Source organism: Carlito syrichta, unplaced genomic scaffold, assembly GCF_000164805.1.
Source record: "Carlito syrichta isolate Samal-C Ts95f unplaced genomic scaffold, Tarsius_syrichta-2.0.1 Scaffold287805, whole genome shotgun sequence".
Taxonomy (NCBI): domain Eukaryota; kingdom Metazoa; phylum Chordata; class Mammalia; order Primates; family Tarsiidae; genus Carlito; species Carlito syrichta.
This window is the reverse complement of record NW_007231901.1, coordinates 551,882-568,438: the sequence shown is the minus strand read 5'-3', so window position 1 is coordinate 568,438 and position 16,557 is coordinate 551,882. Positions and strand designations below refer to the sequence as shown.

The following is a 16,557-nucleotide window of genomic DNA, read 5'->3' as shown; positions in this document are numbered from 1 at the left end:
GGAACGCTGAGGCGGAAGGATCGCTGGAGCCCAGCAGGTGGAGGCTGCGGTGGCCGGGAGCGGCCACTGCCCTCCAGTCTGGGCGACAGAGTGAGACTCCAACTCAAAAAAAACCAAACCAAACCAAAACAAAAAAAATCCAAAAAAAATCCCAAAACCAATGGCTTTATGGCATCAGTACCATATTCATTCTGCTAGTGGTGATTTAGTTCCATCAAAATAGCATCAGCCACCACGTTAAGCTTAATGCTATTCATTTATTTTTATTAGCTCTTTTTTGTATTTTCTTTGTAAATATCTTATTTTGCTTTTCAAATGAACTTTTGGTTTTCTATTTTATGTTTTGTAACATCATAGCAAAAGTAAATTCAGCAATACTGGGCTTGACTAAGCTTTCTTTATAAGGGATCCAAACATTACTTAATTCAGAGAAGCCTCACTACCGTATCTATTTCATCTGGGATTTACTCTCTCCACTCTTTTTTTTTTCAGTCTAAACACTAGAATTCTTTCAATCTTGTGTTTTGTGACACAGTTTTAAGTTCCTTTAGACTCTGGATTCCCAAGTGAGGAATTCTGTTCTTTGGAAGGTATATTAGAATCATCTGAGAGGCCGTTCTAGACACCAAAGGTGCCCCTCACCTTCTGAAACGCTCCTTTCTGAGTGTGCATACCCCACTGTGAAGAGCTTCTGCCACAGTGGACCACTTTAACAATGGAGTATCAGATGTGCCTCTAGAGTACCAGGTGTAAAAATATGGCAAAAATCATGACTTTAAGATATCAGCTCCCTTAAGAACAGCACCCAGAACTAGACAAAATGATCTGTGTATGATCTAGTTGCTCAAAAGCACGTCAGTGGGAGCCACAATTCCATTAGTCACCTATATGGTTCTCAGCTCTGTCTCTTCCTTTGCTTTGAATCGCCTGATACTGACAATGGGGTAGGAAGGCAGTGGGTTGCCCGAATCTTCCTTCAAGGAAGAAATTGCTATCCTGCTTCCAGCGTCTTTAGGATCTGCCTTTGTCACAGAGGCCGCCTAGCTCAGGGTCCATGGCCTTTCCGGGGAAGTCTGCAGCCAGGAACCATTATGGCAGGCCAGGGGTCACTCTGATGAGCAATCCTAGCTCCAGAGCCTGCAGCCAAGGTGGCCAAAGATTCGTTGGGTCTGCATCACGGTTCAGGGTCTTTCTCTGTCCACTCCTGCTTCTTCCTCCTTCCTCGCAAAGGTGTTAATCTTTAATAGACATCTTGTACCCCTAACTCCACCTCAGCATCTGCTCCTGGAGAGCCCACCTGCAAGACGGACTTTGTCGCATGGCTGTACTTTCCTGGCTGCCCTATGGCATGCGAATTTGCCCTACAGTCTAGACAGTCCTGCTACTTCCTTGGCAATTCAATGTACTCTGCTGTGACACTCACCTTGAGGATTCTGAGATCAATCCCCCGTGTCCAGGAACAGCAAAAAAAAAAAAAAATTCAAATCAGTAGGCTTGCAAGCATTATTCTAATCCTGAAAAATTCATAATGAACAGCATTTATTGAGCACTTAGCATGTGGCAGGCACTGTTTTAGCACTAGATGTAAATTATTTATCTCAACCCTGTTGTCCACACTATTACTTAAAAATTTTCAGGTGAGGAAACGGAAGCATGCCTCAGGCACCCAGTTGGTGAATTAGTAGAGCTGGGATTTAAATTCAGGCATCTTACAGAATGCATGTGTCTTGGTCCAATTTCTATTGCTTATAACCAAATACCTGAAACCTGGTAACTTATAAGAAGCAAATTTCTTGTAGTTCTACTGGCTGAGAAGTACAAGGTCAAGGGGGCACATCTGAGGATGTGCCTTCTTGCTGGCGGGGACTCTGCAAAGTCCTGAGGTGACACAAGGTTATCACACAGTAAGGGGACTTAGTGTGCTAACATGCTAGTTCTGGTCTCTCTTGCTCTTCTTTTAAAGCCACTAGTTCCACTCCTATGATAACCCATTAATCCATGAATTCATTAATCCATGAATGAACTAATTCATTCTTGAGGTCAGAACCCTCAAGATCTAAGGATCCTTTAAAGACCTCACCTCTCAATACTACCACAATGGAGACTAAGTTTCAACATGAGCTTTGGAGGGGACATTCAACTCGTGGCATCACACAATTAGCCAAAGTGGTTCCCCAACGTTGGCCAGCATCAGAATTACCTGGAGAGCTTATTAAAACACAGATTTCTGGATCTCATTTCTAGAATTTCTAATGCAATGTGTCTGAGAGGGGGCCTGAATATTTGCATTTCTAGCAAGTTTTCAGGTGATGTTGGTGCTTCTGTTTCAGGGGCCACACTTTGGGAACCACTGTACTGCAGGATATGGCCTCTCAAGTACAGTGACAACTGCCATCATGTGAAGATGCAGTATACTTTTCCACATATAGATAAGGGTTTTCAAATGCAACAAGTTTGGAAGCTACTGACTACATAACCTCATCCGAACGTCTCCAACTTCACACTATTCTCACCTTCCTGGTGCTAGCCTTTCTTTGTTGCCCATGTGTGACCAAGTACATCTGGCAACAGTATCCTGATCACAAACCCAGTGTTGCTTTCCTTGAATGTCAATAGGAACCCGGAAGTGATAAAGGCTAATATACTTGAAGGGTGTGTGTTGCTTATGTGCCATAACATAGACTCTTAAAAAAGGGAAAGCACGGCCAATGTTAAGACCAGAAAAGTGCAACCTGGCTTCTTGCAATATTCTAGAAATGTTGTTAACTAGATTTTGTGACAGCATACACATTTAAAAGTCAACACTATTAGGATTAGGGTTAGTGATTTCTAAAAAGTAAAACATTTTAAAATAAAAAAGTCAAAACCACAATGAGTATATAATGCTTTTGAATCTTGAAAACAATACGGTGATTTTTTTGAATTATTTTTAAACTGCAACTCTTTCATTTGCTCATTAATTCATTCAATTAATATTTAGTAAGTACCCACAGGGTTATAGCGTTGCATTTGCGGAATCATGTATCATTATAATTGCTACGATAACAATCGCTGGTGTTTTTATTGTCCTCACTTCCTCAGGCAGTTTAAATCTTTTCCAACTTTAGGTCATTGGTTTCACATCATCTCTGTGAAATAAGATGATCCAGTATGTAATTTTGTCCAGCATCCAGAAAGCTAAGGCCCCAGTGGAGAGGGCGGCCTCCAGGCCGACCCATGGTAAACCACAGGTAGAACTTACATTGTCAGACTCATAAGCATCTCTCTGCCAAACAATTTCCTATCTCTGGGAAATTTTCTGACCTGGGTTGCTATGGTAAAATACTTACTTCTAATTTTACTTTTTTAAAAAAGAAAAAAATTCTACAAGGAAGTTCGAAATTAAGATCTGTTTAGACTCGGGTGATTCCAGACAGGAAATCTGTTGCTTGTACCTTAAACCCCAAGTGAGGGAACTAGTCCTTCCCTTGAAGGACTCTATAATTCACAGTTCTTGGAAAATAATATTCCAAGTTAGGAGAATGGTAAGGGGATGGAAAGGGGGAGTCACATGCATTGGTGGCATTGTAATATTATTATTATTCTTTTTAGTGGGTGGAGAAATTTCATGGAATTATATTTGGATTTTTAAGACCATGATCTGCTAAAAACTACTATTAGTGTTCATACACATATGATAGAATCTGGCTCATTTCAATCAAGGAGATGTTAAACAAAAGAGTTGCTTTGACTCTGATGTTGCATAGATTGGAAATCCAGTTTTTGATCAATAGAAGATGGTACAAAAAAAGCTCAAGAACTTAAAATGAAAAGCAATCCAATGTAAAGTTCTTTATGAATGTCTACAACTCCCAAGATTTGCAAATATGTTCACTCTACATATTAAGTTTTGTCAGAGTATCTTTTCTTTCTTTTTTTTTTTTTTGGAGTTGGAGTCTCACTCTGTCTCCCAGGTTGGAGTGCAGTGGCACTCTGCTCACAGCCACCACAGCCTCAGCCTGCTGGGCTCAGGCGATCCTTCCACCTCAGCTTTCCAAGTATCTGGAACTACAGGCATGCACCATCATGCCCAGCTAATTTTTTTTTTAACTGTAGAGATGAGGTCTTGCCAAGTTGCCCAGGCTGGTCTCAAACCCATGGGCTCAGGCAATCCTCTCACCTTGGCCTCCCAAAGTGCTGAGATTATAAGTGTGAGCCACTGCACCCAGTCCAGAGTGTCTTTTCAATATACTAAATCCTTGTTTTCTTTAATTTGCAGTGAGTGCCCATTAATTGCCAAATTGAATATCAACTTTTGCCTTGATTATCTTCCAGGACAGTTCAACCCATCAGTATAGAGTGAATTGTTACAAGATGCTCATGGATTTTGAAGAAGAATGATCCAGACTTCATAGTTTTTATTCAATTAGCTATCCAGTATGGAAATTATAGTTGACTTGATAAAATTGGGAAAGATCCCATATTATCTCTCCCCCAACCTTCTTCGCACAAAGTCATTAGTTAGTGATTTTTAGACAATATGTTTGTAAAAGCCAATCAGTTGTGACCTGAAATCTAAAACCATGACAAATCAAAATTATAAAAGAAACTTATAGCAAACATTTTCTTTTTTATTATTTTTTTATTTTTATTTATCTTTATTTATTTATTTTTATTTTTAAGGTTCTTGCCTAATTGGTCAGTAATAAGGTTAGCAGTAAGGATTGTAAATACGCTAACCTGATTGGTTAGCAGTAAGGACTAAAATGTGGCATGATAGTGTAAAGGGCCAATGGGGAGAGGATTGAGAAAGGACCAGTTAGGAAAAGGGGGGGGGAGAGAGAGAGGAGCGAGAGAGGAGAGAGAGAGGAGAGAGAGGAGAGAGAGAGACAGAGAGAGAGAGAGAGAGAGAGAGAGAGAGAGAGAGCAGCAAACATTTTCATAGCAACATACAAAATATCCGAAATGAAACAACAAAACCATACCGCACAATTTTCCCTCAGAAAAATTATGAAATTTAAAATCAGAGCAAAAGTATCTAGATTTGAGGAACAAGATACACACACTCACGGACAATATAATTCAGGGTGAGAACAGAAACCCAGAAAAAAAAGTAGAAGCAAGATGAAGGTCTAGTATGGAGGTGGAAGGTGAACTATCAGCATGGAGAAGTGGTGTGGGTGGAAGGTAATCTATAATCATGACGTTGCAGTGTGGGTAGAGGGTGGCCTATCTGCATAAAGCTGTAGAGTGGGTGAAGGGTGATCTGTCAGCATGGAGGGGAAATGTTGGAGGGCGATCTAGCAGCATGGAGGAGCAGTGGGGGTGGAGGGTGACCTGGCAGTATGGTGGGGCAGTGTGAGTAGAGTGGTCTTCAGGATTGAGATACAGTGTGAGTGTAGGGTGATCTATCCACTGGGAGGAGCAGTGTGGGTGGAGGTTGACCTATTAGCATGAAGGACCAGTGTGGTTACTTCAGCACTGAGGTACAGTATGAGTGAAGGGTGATCTATCAGCATGGGGGAGCAGGACAGGTGGAGGGTGACCTATCGGCATGGAGGTGGGGTGCAGGTGGAGGGTGACTTATCAGCATGGAAGTGCAGAGTGGGTGGAGGGTGTTCTATCAGGATGGAAGTGGTAAGAACAGAGGGTGCACGCTCTTGGTTTATTTTCCTTGTTGTATAAGGGCACCATAATAAGTTCTACTTATAAGAAGGACCTGTTAGGGTACAGCCCTAATCCAATACCTTAATTATTTCCGTAAGACCCTATATCTCAGTACAATACAATCACATTAGGGGTTAAGGTTTCAACATATCCATTTAATGACACACAAACTAGTCCATGACCCCACAATGCTTATTTCCACGGTGGCTGCACCATTTTATAATTCTGCCAATCATACACAAAGGTTCCAATTTCTCGGCACCCTTGCAAACAATTATTATTCTCTGGTTTTTTGAAGGTAGCCATTGTAATGGGTAGGAGTTGTGACTGTGCCCCTTCATGTGAGGCCTGGGATATGTGATTTGAGAACCTCCCCTTCATGTACTTCTGTCCGTGTATGGCAAGTAATACTGCTCCAATATGCCAGGCTATGCAGTTGGGAAGGAGAGAAACGAAAGAGAGGACTGACATTTCAAAGAGAGGGAGGAACAATTTAAGAAAATCTAAGCCAAGTGAACTTGAAGTCTGTTTTTAGCAGGGCTGGATTAGAGTTTCCTCGAGAGGTTGCATCTATTAAACATAGTTATTTAAAAGGAGACATAGCTTACAATTGCATGGTATCATTTACAACCTCAACCTCAACTGCAACAGATATGCCATGCCTCCTGCTGTCTTGTGGACACTGAACAGTCTTCAGAGAATGTTCACATCCGGTGCCTGAACAAAATGCAAACCTGTAGGGAAGTCCTGCGTGTCATAAAACTGGCATGGAGAAAAGAACACTTAATCCTGTTTACTTAAATCTAACTACCTAAGGCCTTGGACTCAGTCAACCATAACTTCAAATTTAAGGTAAATTAAACACAGTAGGGTCTCTTTGAAAAGGCTCACACATTCTATGATGTTCTCCTTGGTTTAGATGAAACACATCCTACACAAAGAACACTGTAAACTGGGATGCATCACAGCTTTCTTTTATACATTTGTAAGTTTTTAGCTTAGGATAATTTCCAAATCTTGTGGTTTATCCAAGCGAGTACTATAAAAGGTTATATTCTTCATTTATTAATTTATCAAATATTGCTTCTATGTATTGAAGCAAGGCCCTGTGTTAATTGCCGTAGACACACAACAATAAAAATAACATTATCAAAGAGCTTATAGAGAACTAGGAGCAATCATTCCTGTGTGTAAGAATAATAATAAAAGACAGAGAAACAGTTCAAAAAGGAGGGTAAGTATGGTGGAGAAAAAAGATCACTTCAGCTAGATCACAGGGAAATAATTTTGGAAGAACATGGCATTTGAGTTAGATTTTAAAGAGAAGTAGAGGAAGGGCATTCTATTTCAAGAGGAGGGGAAGCATGAATACCAGCCCTGAGAATAGAAAACGACAGTGTATGAACAAGGAACAGCAAACGGTAGAAATAAAGGTGGGAAAGGTGGTTGGGATCAGGCCTCACTGGTGTCTGTTTTGACAAGGAACTAAATTATTTCATGCTATTCGTTGTTATTTAAGATTTGGAATCATGACACTATGTACCTAGCATTTTATGAGATCTATAAAACATGGTATCCACTGAGCCAAATTTCCTTTTTGAAGTTTTAGCTCAAGCCGTGATAAATACATGTTTTAAGGAAAATAAACTTTCAAATGTAAATTGTGGCTGTCACTCTGAAATCGCCAGTGAAGAGTTAGGGAAGTCGATTAAAAGATTATATATGCATACCAAAGAGAGGTTTTGGGGGGAGGGCTTCTTGTTGCTGTATTTATTGGACCCACCTCTCTTTCTCTTGAAGTGGCAGGCATTGAGGGCAGAAGGAATTCCAAATATGCTTGGTCTTTAAGATCTTTAAATAGGAGGCAAGCTATTTATGTACGACCTACTTAACAAATACCCCTTATTGTAAGTGGCTACCTAGGACAGTCATCAGAACTTAATTCTGGATAGTCCAGATTCTCACAGCCCCAGCAGGGAAAAGAACTTTCTCCCAGAAATGTGATTATACATTGTGGTTATTTTCTGCAATACTGATATCTCGTGCTATGTTTCAGGTATGTTATGTGTTCATAGTCTTTTATGGTTGGTCTGAAATGGGTTTTAAAAAAAAACACTCTCAGTTTAAAAAAAGGTCAAAACAGCCACTAAAGTATAGAAAATAGCACAGGTAGCTTTGCATACTGATTACATAGATTCCATAATTGCCAGGACTTTGCCACTTGGTTTTTCCGATGTCATTATTCTTTTCTCCTCGAGGAATCATAAAGCAAATTCAGATATTGTCATTTCAATCCTGCTACTCCAGTCTGCATCTCTTATCTGCATGAGTATTTTCTTAGCAACCTTCATGAGGTTAATAGACTTAACCTTAAACTAAATTCTTTTGACCTTCCAATACCAATCTGTACTGAAATTGCCCCTATTGTGTCTTAAACACGTTGTTTTGCTCAGATGGTTCAGTTAAGAATCCAGGGAAAGTGCACACATTGCAATTGGTGGTTATGTCTCTTGTTTCTTAAAACTTAATTTGGAGCAGCCTTCTCTACCTCCCCTTTTCCCATGTCCTTGATTTGTTATTAAACTGGGTCATTTTCTTATAGAACGTCTCACGTTCTGCATTTGCCTTTTTGTTGCCTTGTGGTATTATTAAACTGTTTCTTTGTACCCCCAAACACATTTTCAAATTGAATACTGTCAGTTTCCTATATATTAATCTTTTCCTAGAGCACAGACAAATCAGCTGAAGGAATCTGGTGGGATGAACACAAGCTATTTTTTAAGATAGGCAGAACTGAATTTTAATGAGGCTTTAACACTTACTTGCTATGTAAATTTGTATACATTATTTAACCTCTCCAAGTTAGTTTCATTAGTTTCCTTATGAATATGCCAACAATTTCACAGGGTTGCTATGAAGACTAAATAGAGAATATCTGTAAGGAACCTAATGCATTGCCAAGCACATATGACAGGCTCAACAAAACTGGCAGCTATTTATAGAGTTATTTTAGTGTACACCAAGCTTCAATTTATGATCAAAGTCTTCTGAAGGACTGATCTGCCTGATAAAGTTATCAAGACTTTTGGTTTATTTTCTAGATTTTAACAATTATGAAAAGAACAACTGGCTATCTCTTGGAGAAATCTTAACTGAGTGGTGTCAAAAACCAAAATTACAGCCGGGCTCGGTGGCTCAGCCTGTAATCCCACGCTTTGGGAGGCTGAGGTGAGTGAATTGCCTGAGCCCGTGGGTTCGAGACCCGCCTGGGCAACTTGGCGAGACCTCATCTCTACAATAAAAAATCAAACATTAGCCAGGCGTGGTAGTGCATGCCTGTAGTTCCAGCTACTTGGAAGGCTGAGGTGGAAGGATTGCCAGAGCCCAGCAGGTCGAGGCTGCGGTGGCCGGGACCTCCAGTTGGGGTGACAGAGTGAGACTCCAACTCAAAAAATAAAAATAAAAATTACAGCAAATTTAGTTTAAACTCTCAACTGGCTTTATTTGCAATTCTAGAATTGGGCAACACTTCATTCCATAAAATAGAATAAGTGTTCCAATGAACTGAGCAAAAGAGGTGGTTTTGTAGACAAAGAAGAATTGAAAAAGGCAGAAACACAGTCAAAAAAAGCAGATTGGTCATTTCAAAGTTACTTCCCTCATAAGGCAGGAACAGGGAAATAGAACAAAAGAGAGATAACTAATTGGTTAGCATCAGGTTGTTTTTTGTTATAAGGAATAAAGTGGATATCTCTCTCTCCTCATAGAGAGGTCAGATAATTTAGTTTTGGTTTGGTGACCTGGAACCTCAGCATGAGAGACTCCAATTTGATTTTTAATTTGGTCTGCCTAATACAGAATCTTAGTCCAAAACAATGGCCTCTTGTAACTTTTATTTAACAGTAGTAATTTAGGCCAGGCTCAGTGGCTCAGCCTGTAATTCCAGCACTTTGGGAGGCCGAGGTGAGTGGATTGCCTGAGCCCGTGGGTTCGAGAACAGCCCTGGCAACTTGGTGAGTCTTCATCTCTACAATAAATTTAAAAAAGAATTAGCTGGGCATGGTAGCACGTACCTGTGTTTCTGGCCACTTGGAAGGCTGAGGTGGAAGGATCGCCTGAGTCCAACAGGGTGATGCTGGGGTGGCTGTGAGTGTACCACAGCACTCCAGCCTGGGCGACAGAGTGCGACTCCAATTAAAAAAAACAAAAACAAAAACAAACCAATAATAGTTTAAAATAAACCCAGTTTAAACCTAATTTTATTCAATGAAATAACTATGGACATTAGTCTTGACAAGATGGTCTAGTCCAAAATACTTAACCGTGTTTCTTTCCATAGAACAAAAAGAAGAATTCATGAGTTAAATTAGATCTTTCAGTCCTCCCCAATAACTGAAGGCAGGAGGATTTTCTGTCCAAGGAACTGATAGTCAATCCTTCCTGGAACAGAACATGGCTTTGGTGTCTTGGCAGGCAGAGTTTTGCCGGTAGAGGGGGTTTTCTCATAATCTATCCCCTGATTACTTGATGGAAAGTTGTCTCTCTCTTGCTGCTGCTGTTGTTGCTGCTACAGTGGCATCTCTTGGCATGGAGGGAGGCATGTTGATAGTAATTGTTCATTCCTGGAGATCACCCACTTCCTTTCTTCCATCTCACACTGAAAGTGTGAAAGAGGGAGCTGTGCTTACATAAATGCATACATCTTTCTGTTATTCTACTGGCATAATCATTATACTACTAGTGTGTAAGATACTACTATATAATCATTATTCTACCTATTGAAAACTTGGAAAACAGTAATATGGCTATCCACAATGTGCTGGAAACTAGGGTGATGGTTTTCAAAGTCCAGGCTCACTGTAACAGAATCACTTGAGACACTAGTTAAAAACGTGTCCTTCTGAGCCCTCTTCAGACCTATTAAATATCTGGAATAGGATCCAAGAATCCTCGTTTCATCATGCACACTACAGTTTGGGAATCTATAAGATAATATAGGAGGAAACTTCCAAGAGTTACATGGTTATAAAATGGAGAAGCTGATAATTTAAATCCAGTACCGCTCAACTTAAAAGCTTGTGGTGTTTTCACTATGCTACATTTCTAACTGCCAATTTAGTCACACAATTTTAACTAAGCCACTCCTATCATTTGTATAGACCATCTAGCTTGTTAATGAACCCATCATTTTCAACGGCTTATGGTGCTGCACGATTTCTTTTTCCCCCTCCCTTCTGGCAGAGAGATTTATCAGCGTAGGATTTAGACCCCTCTTTCCTTTAATAACTAGTAGTTCCTTTGTTTTCACTCCAACTCACAACTCCTCCCTTCCTTGTACCTTCAGTGTTTCTCCTTGTCCTTCTTAAGTGAGTGAATTTCCCATGTCAACTTCTAGCAAGTTTAAGATAAAAACTGAAAATGTAATGCAGAGCCTTAGTATCGCGTTGCAGGGTTTTCAAAATTCAGATATTTGCCCTTATTTACAGCAACTAATTCTCATCTGTAATACTGGAAATGGTAACCATGATTCTGATCATAACTCTGCCCCATAAAGAGAGCATATGAAACAATGATGATTCCCTCGTCCAGAAATTTAGAAACAGAAGGGAATGAAAAGACTGGAAACAAAGAAGAAGAGATCCAAATTCAAACTCTGGACACTGATTCTTAGGATAAAGTCATGTTATCTTTACCAATGGTAGGACACGTTACTAAAGTTCTGAATGTTACTGAAGTTCTAGTTGTTTATGGTCTTTAGTGTGTACAAGGTTCATTTGCAACCCAGTTAAAACCCATAAAAGGAGACATTTGACTTATAATTTAGGAGTCTCCAATCAGGTTTTACGACAGGGCATCTTTCTGTTTAAAACAGGTCCGGAATGAATGACTGTAGAAGTCTGTTTCTTCTGAGTGAAATAGTCTTGCTCCAGGAATACAATATGTTTCTAGAACCCTGAAACACAAGCCTGTGGGAGACAATGGAGGAGATCCTAAGGACAAAAGAGCTGCAAAAGGAACCCCAACTTCCTACTCTCTCTTTCTCAAGGAATTTTCAGGGATAAGTTTTCCAGACTTGCATGCAAACAAGCATTTGTGAGGGGTTTTTAACTATGGGCAAAAGAAAAGGCTTTAACTTGGCCTTTTCACATTTCTGCTTTTAAATTGCAAATTGCATTTCTTATTGTTGTTGTTTTTAAAAAATTCCTTTTAGAGTTATCGCTTGTTTTACCTCTAAAATTATTTTTATTGTATCTTCTACCTTTTTGTCATATTCTTTTAAGTGAGGAAAGGAAGCATGGGTGTAAAGAACTCTTCTTAAATAAGGGATGTTGAATCCCATTGTCTCCTGCTCCACCCGTTCTTCCTTCCTCAGCTCTGAATCCTCCCCCGGTAGTCCCATCTCTCCAGTCCCATCTATCTCTTTCAACTATAGGTAGTTATACCTGGTTCTAGAGCTTATCTTGACTATACCAGGAAGTCTATAAGCAGCAGAATGCCCCCGCCTGATGAGACCTAGCATGAGCATTTGGTGTTTCTGGAGTAAGGCTTGGACACTGTTGTATTCACTGAGCCACACACTCCTCTTCATCAGTGTTTGTTCAGCCCATGCAGCTGGATGGCTACCTCACTTTCCTCAGCACCATTTGAGCTTCTTTTTGTGTTCTGAAGCTAAGTGGATTAGGTTGAAGTAATGCCATTCACTTGGCTTCTGCCAGCCCCCATGCTCCCCGAGGGCTGACATTTCCCCAGTCTGGGTTTCTGCTCCCAACTACACCAACCACCCAGAAGATGAGGTTCCTCTCCTACTTAACTCCCTGGCTGCCATTTTGTTATAACCCCTGCTACAATGATCCACCTGCCCAATCTATCCTTTTGGGGCCACAGCCCTTGTAACAACAGATACTGGACAGCCTCGAATGTGCCAGATTCACAGCTCAGTCAGTTTTACAAATCCAGCCACTGCATCCTCTCCAAATTATTAAAGTCTTGCATCAGCCTTGCAGCTGTGCTACCTCAGTTAATTATGCTGACTTAATCTACCTCTTTTCATCCCTAAATTTATTCCTTCCAGAAAAGGTAGTTAGTATGAGTTCTGATTCTAATTCATTAGCAATCAAGTCAAAATTTTTGTGATATGCACAATTGCAGGATAACTTGCATAAAAGGGGAAAAAAATGTCTTATTACTATACTTATTCAGGCCTTACATGAGGAAATTAGGTTACCATCTACATCTTTATGTCTCTTACCTTATATTTTCGGTACAGATCTCTCTTCTAAGTTTCACATCCATATATCTAACTTAGACCTTTCTACCTGGATGTATCTCAGTAGCTCATACTCAACATATCAGACACTGAAACTTACACTCTTCACTTGCATCCTTCTCTGCCTCTTTTTCCAATAATAACAGCTTTTCAAATTTCAAAAACCCATAGTCTCTTGCCTAGCCCTGCCTTTACCTGTGACAAAAACAGCTAGCTCTTCACAAAAGGTAGAATACAGGGCACATAAACTTTTACAGATTAAAAATAATGGGCCCTATTAGATAAATTATTTATTCTAGTCATAATAGCAGTTTTTAAAAACACTCACCTAAAAGGTCTGCTATGTGGCAAGTCATCAATCAAACATTTATTTTAGCAAATATTGACTATGTGCCAGGCACTGTTCTAAGAGTTTTGTTAATATTAATTCAATGAACACGTAATATTTTATGAGGTAGTTACTATGTTTTTCAGATGGGGAAAATGAATCATGGAGAGTTAAGAAACTAGTACAAGGTCACAAAGCCAGGATTTCAGCCAGATAGTTTGCTTCCAGAAATTAAGGTTCTCAGTTATAGCAATGTGCTATGTGTACTCTATGAACATGGAAAATAATTGTCAATGCAAATGATTTAATTGTTATGTTTAGCATTATTTACAATTAAAAAGTATTATTCACATAATATCATTATGTAGAGTAGCTGGGCAGATAATTTACTATTTCCATAGAAACTTTACATATCATAGAGGAAATGTCCTTATAGAAGAGGAGCATCTGTTTTTCCTATATAGGTATATAGGAGACATGTAAGTGCTACTATTTCACACTACTAACCTTATTCAAAAAGACTTACTACAGAATGTCTTCAGCTGGGCTCGGTGGCTCAGCCTGTAATCCTGCGCCTTTGGGAGGCTGAGGTGAGTGGATTGCCTGAGCCCGCGGGTTCGAGACCCGCCTGGGCAGCGAGACCTCATCTCTACAATAAATCAAAAAATCAGCTGGGCATGGTAGAGCGCGCCTGTAATTCCAGCTACTTGGAAGGCTGAGGCGGAAGGATTGCCGGAGCCCAGCAGGTCAAGGCTGCGGTGGCCAGGAGCGGCCACTGCACTCCAGTCTGGGTGACAGAGTGAGACTCCAACTCAAAAGAAAAAAAAAAAGAAAGAAAGAAAAGTGACTAGAAGGAAAGGGGATTCTGGTTAAACAGACCTAATTCCCGTTTCTGCTGAAGGCAGACCAGGGTGATCACATAGCAAGGGTGGGGGTAAGGAATCGGACTAGATATCAAGGCTGATCTGATACGAAGGGTGTAGTGGAGCATAGCTGTTGACTCCCTAAAGGTTCTCTGAAAAATCACTGGCATGAGGCAGATTGATTTTTTCTCCTTTTAAAAAAATTTTTATTTTGAAGTTGTGGGGTACAATTCAGGGTTAGGTATACAAATGGTCATCATACATCACTTTGGTCCCCACTTCACCTGGTTTGAGAGCAGTTACCCTTACTGATGAAGGGTTTTCCTCCCCGCGGGTAGTTTCCCACTACTGCCAATCCCTTTCATATAGTATTATGAAAGGGATTAGCAGTAAATGTTCAGGGTCTGCTGAACAATTGATAATTGTTCAGGATCCGCTTAGGAGTGAGAACATGTGGTACTCAGTTGTTTCTGGCGACAGATCACAGAGTGATATATATTCTAAGTCCATCCAAGTGGCTGCGAAGTTCATAATTTTGCCCTTCTTTATGGCTGTGTAATATTCCATCATGTATATGTGCCACATTTTAAAAAATCCAGTCCACTTGCAATGGTTGGTTCCATGTTTTTGCTATTGTGGGTGATGCTGCAGTAAACATGCATTTGCAGGTATCTTTTTCATAGAGTGATATGAGTTCCTCTGGGTATATTCCTAGAATGGCGATTGTTGGGTTTGTATGGAAGGTCGATTTTTAGATCTTTTAGGAATTTCCACACTGTTTTCTGAGGCAGACTGATCAACAGACACAAAGGTATACAGATTTTATTTACTGGGAGGGCCCTCCCCCCCACAAAACTAGAATTATCTTTTGGTGGATGGGCCCTTATAGTACACTTAGAATTTGTTCATCCAGATCAGTCAGTCAACCAAAGTTTTTATCTGGAATGTAGTCTCACAATTTTCAGAAGAAACATCCTGAGTTTTGGCAAACAGGTGACTCATTCTTTCACCATGACAATACACCTGTTCACCCCACACTGAGTGTTCAGCAGCTTTTGACCCAAAAAGGCATGAGCCTTGTTCCCTTGTTCCCCATCTTCCCTGTTCACCTGATGTTGCCCCCAGCAACTTTTTTTGTGTCCCCGTATGAAAAAAGACCTAAATGGGAAATGTTTTGCTGATGTAGAAAAGCTGAAACAAAAAACAGCAGAAGGCATCAAAATTGATGAGTTCAAAAACTGTTCCGAGCAGTGGGAAAAGTGTCTCAATACGTGTATTGCAGCAAATGGGGAGTACTTTTAAGGTGACTAAAATTTAAACATGCAAGAACAGATATACCAATTTTACAAACAAATTCCGTTTTGGGGGGGTACCCCCCATAATGTGTATAAAAGTCATATACATTTTATTTATGGCAAGGGGGTCCCCCCCAAACCCAGAATTATCTTTTGGTGGGTGGGCCCTTTATAGAACACTTAAAATGTGTTCATCCAGATCAACCAGTCAACCAAAGTTTTTATCTGGAATGCTGTCTCACAATTTGCAGAAGAAATGTCCCGAGGTTTAGCAAACAGGTGGCTCATTCCTTCCCCAGAGGCTTCAGAATGAAGACCCAAATTTCCAGCGAGTCATAGAAGCATAAATACCATCTGAAGGTTACAGAAAGAATGGAGTCTTCGTTCTGAAGACTTCCATGTATACACGCTCAGCAAAAACCGGTATACCTCTTCTATTCATCAATCTGCCTCATGCCAGTGATTTTTCAGAGAATATCTGGGGTGCCAACAGTCATGGCTCCCACACAAAGTTTGGGGTTTTCTCCGAAGGCCTTTCAGCAAGAGAGGTGCCACAGTCGGGCGACACGGGCTCTGCAACGTTGGAGCCAAGAAGCCAAGGCCCAGGTCTAGTTGGAATGAAGGCGATGAATCTGGGCACAGCGTGGTGGAGGGTCTCGGCACGTGGCCGGGTGTGTGCCTGCTGGTGTGCCCGTGTGTCGGGGAGCTGGCAGAAGGCCCCAGGCCGCCGGGGCGCCGTCCCATTTGGGGTGGAAAAGGCCTGCGGACGGCCTGCTGGCTGCCTTCTCTGGCTTGGGATGGGGACGGGAGTCCTGATTCACTTCGCGGTGCTTCTCAGATAAATCCGACCGGACGTCCACACTACATGGGAACTGCAGCCATCAAAACACGACCCCAAAACCACACTATCTGTAGTCTTCCACTTACAGCCTCGGCACTTTCATCTCTAAGTGTCTTGCTACAGGTCTGGACGCTAAAAACGGCTCACAGCGAGCACTCGAACAAACAGGCCAGAAACGCGCAGCAACGTCCTAAAACCACAGCCCAGACAGTGTGCGGGAGGCTCAAGGGCGCAGCCTCAAGTCTCGCGAGATAGAGGCACAAGCGCCTTCCCCCCCCGCCTCTCGCGAGAGCCTAGGGCTTCCGCTTCCGGTGGGC

At 41.0% G+C, this 16,557-nt stretch overlaps 1 protein-coding gene across 1 annotated transcript in view; it reads left to right on the top strand.

The window, feature by feature from the left end:
• MAP10 (microtubule associated protein 10) overlaps positions 1–16,557 on the top strand; it is a 28,600-nt gene that overhangs the window by 9,197 nt on the left and 2,846 nt on the right. Inside the window, exon 2 of the mRNA XM_021709974.1 lies at positions 15,931–16,481. Coding sequence (XP_021565649.1) covers positions 15,931–16,481 — 551 coding nt within the window. The remainder of the gene's footprint in view (positions 1–15,930; positions 16,482–16,557) is intronic.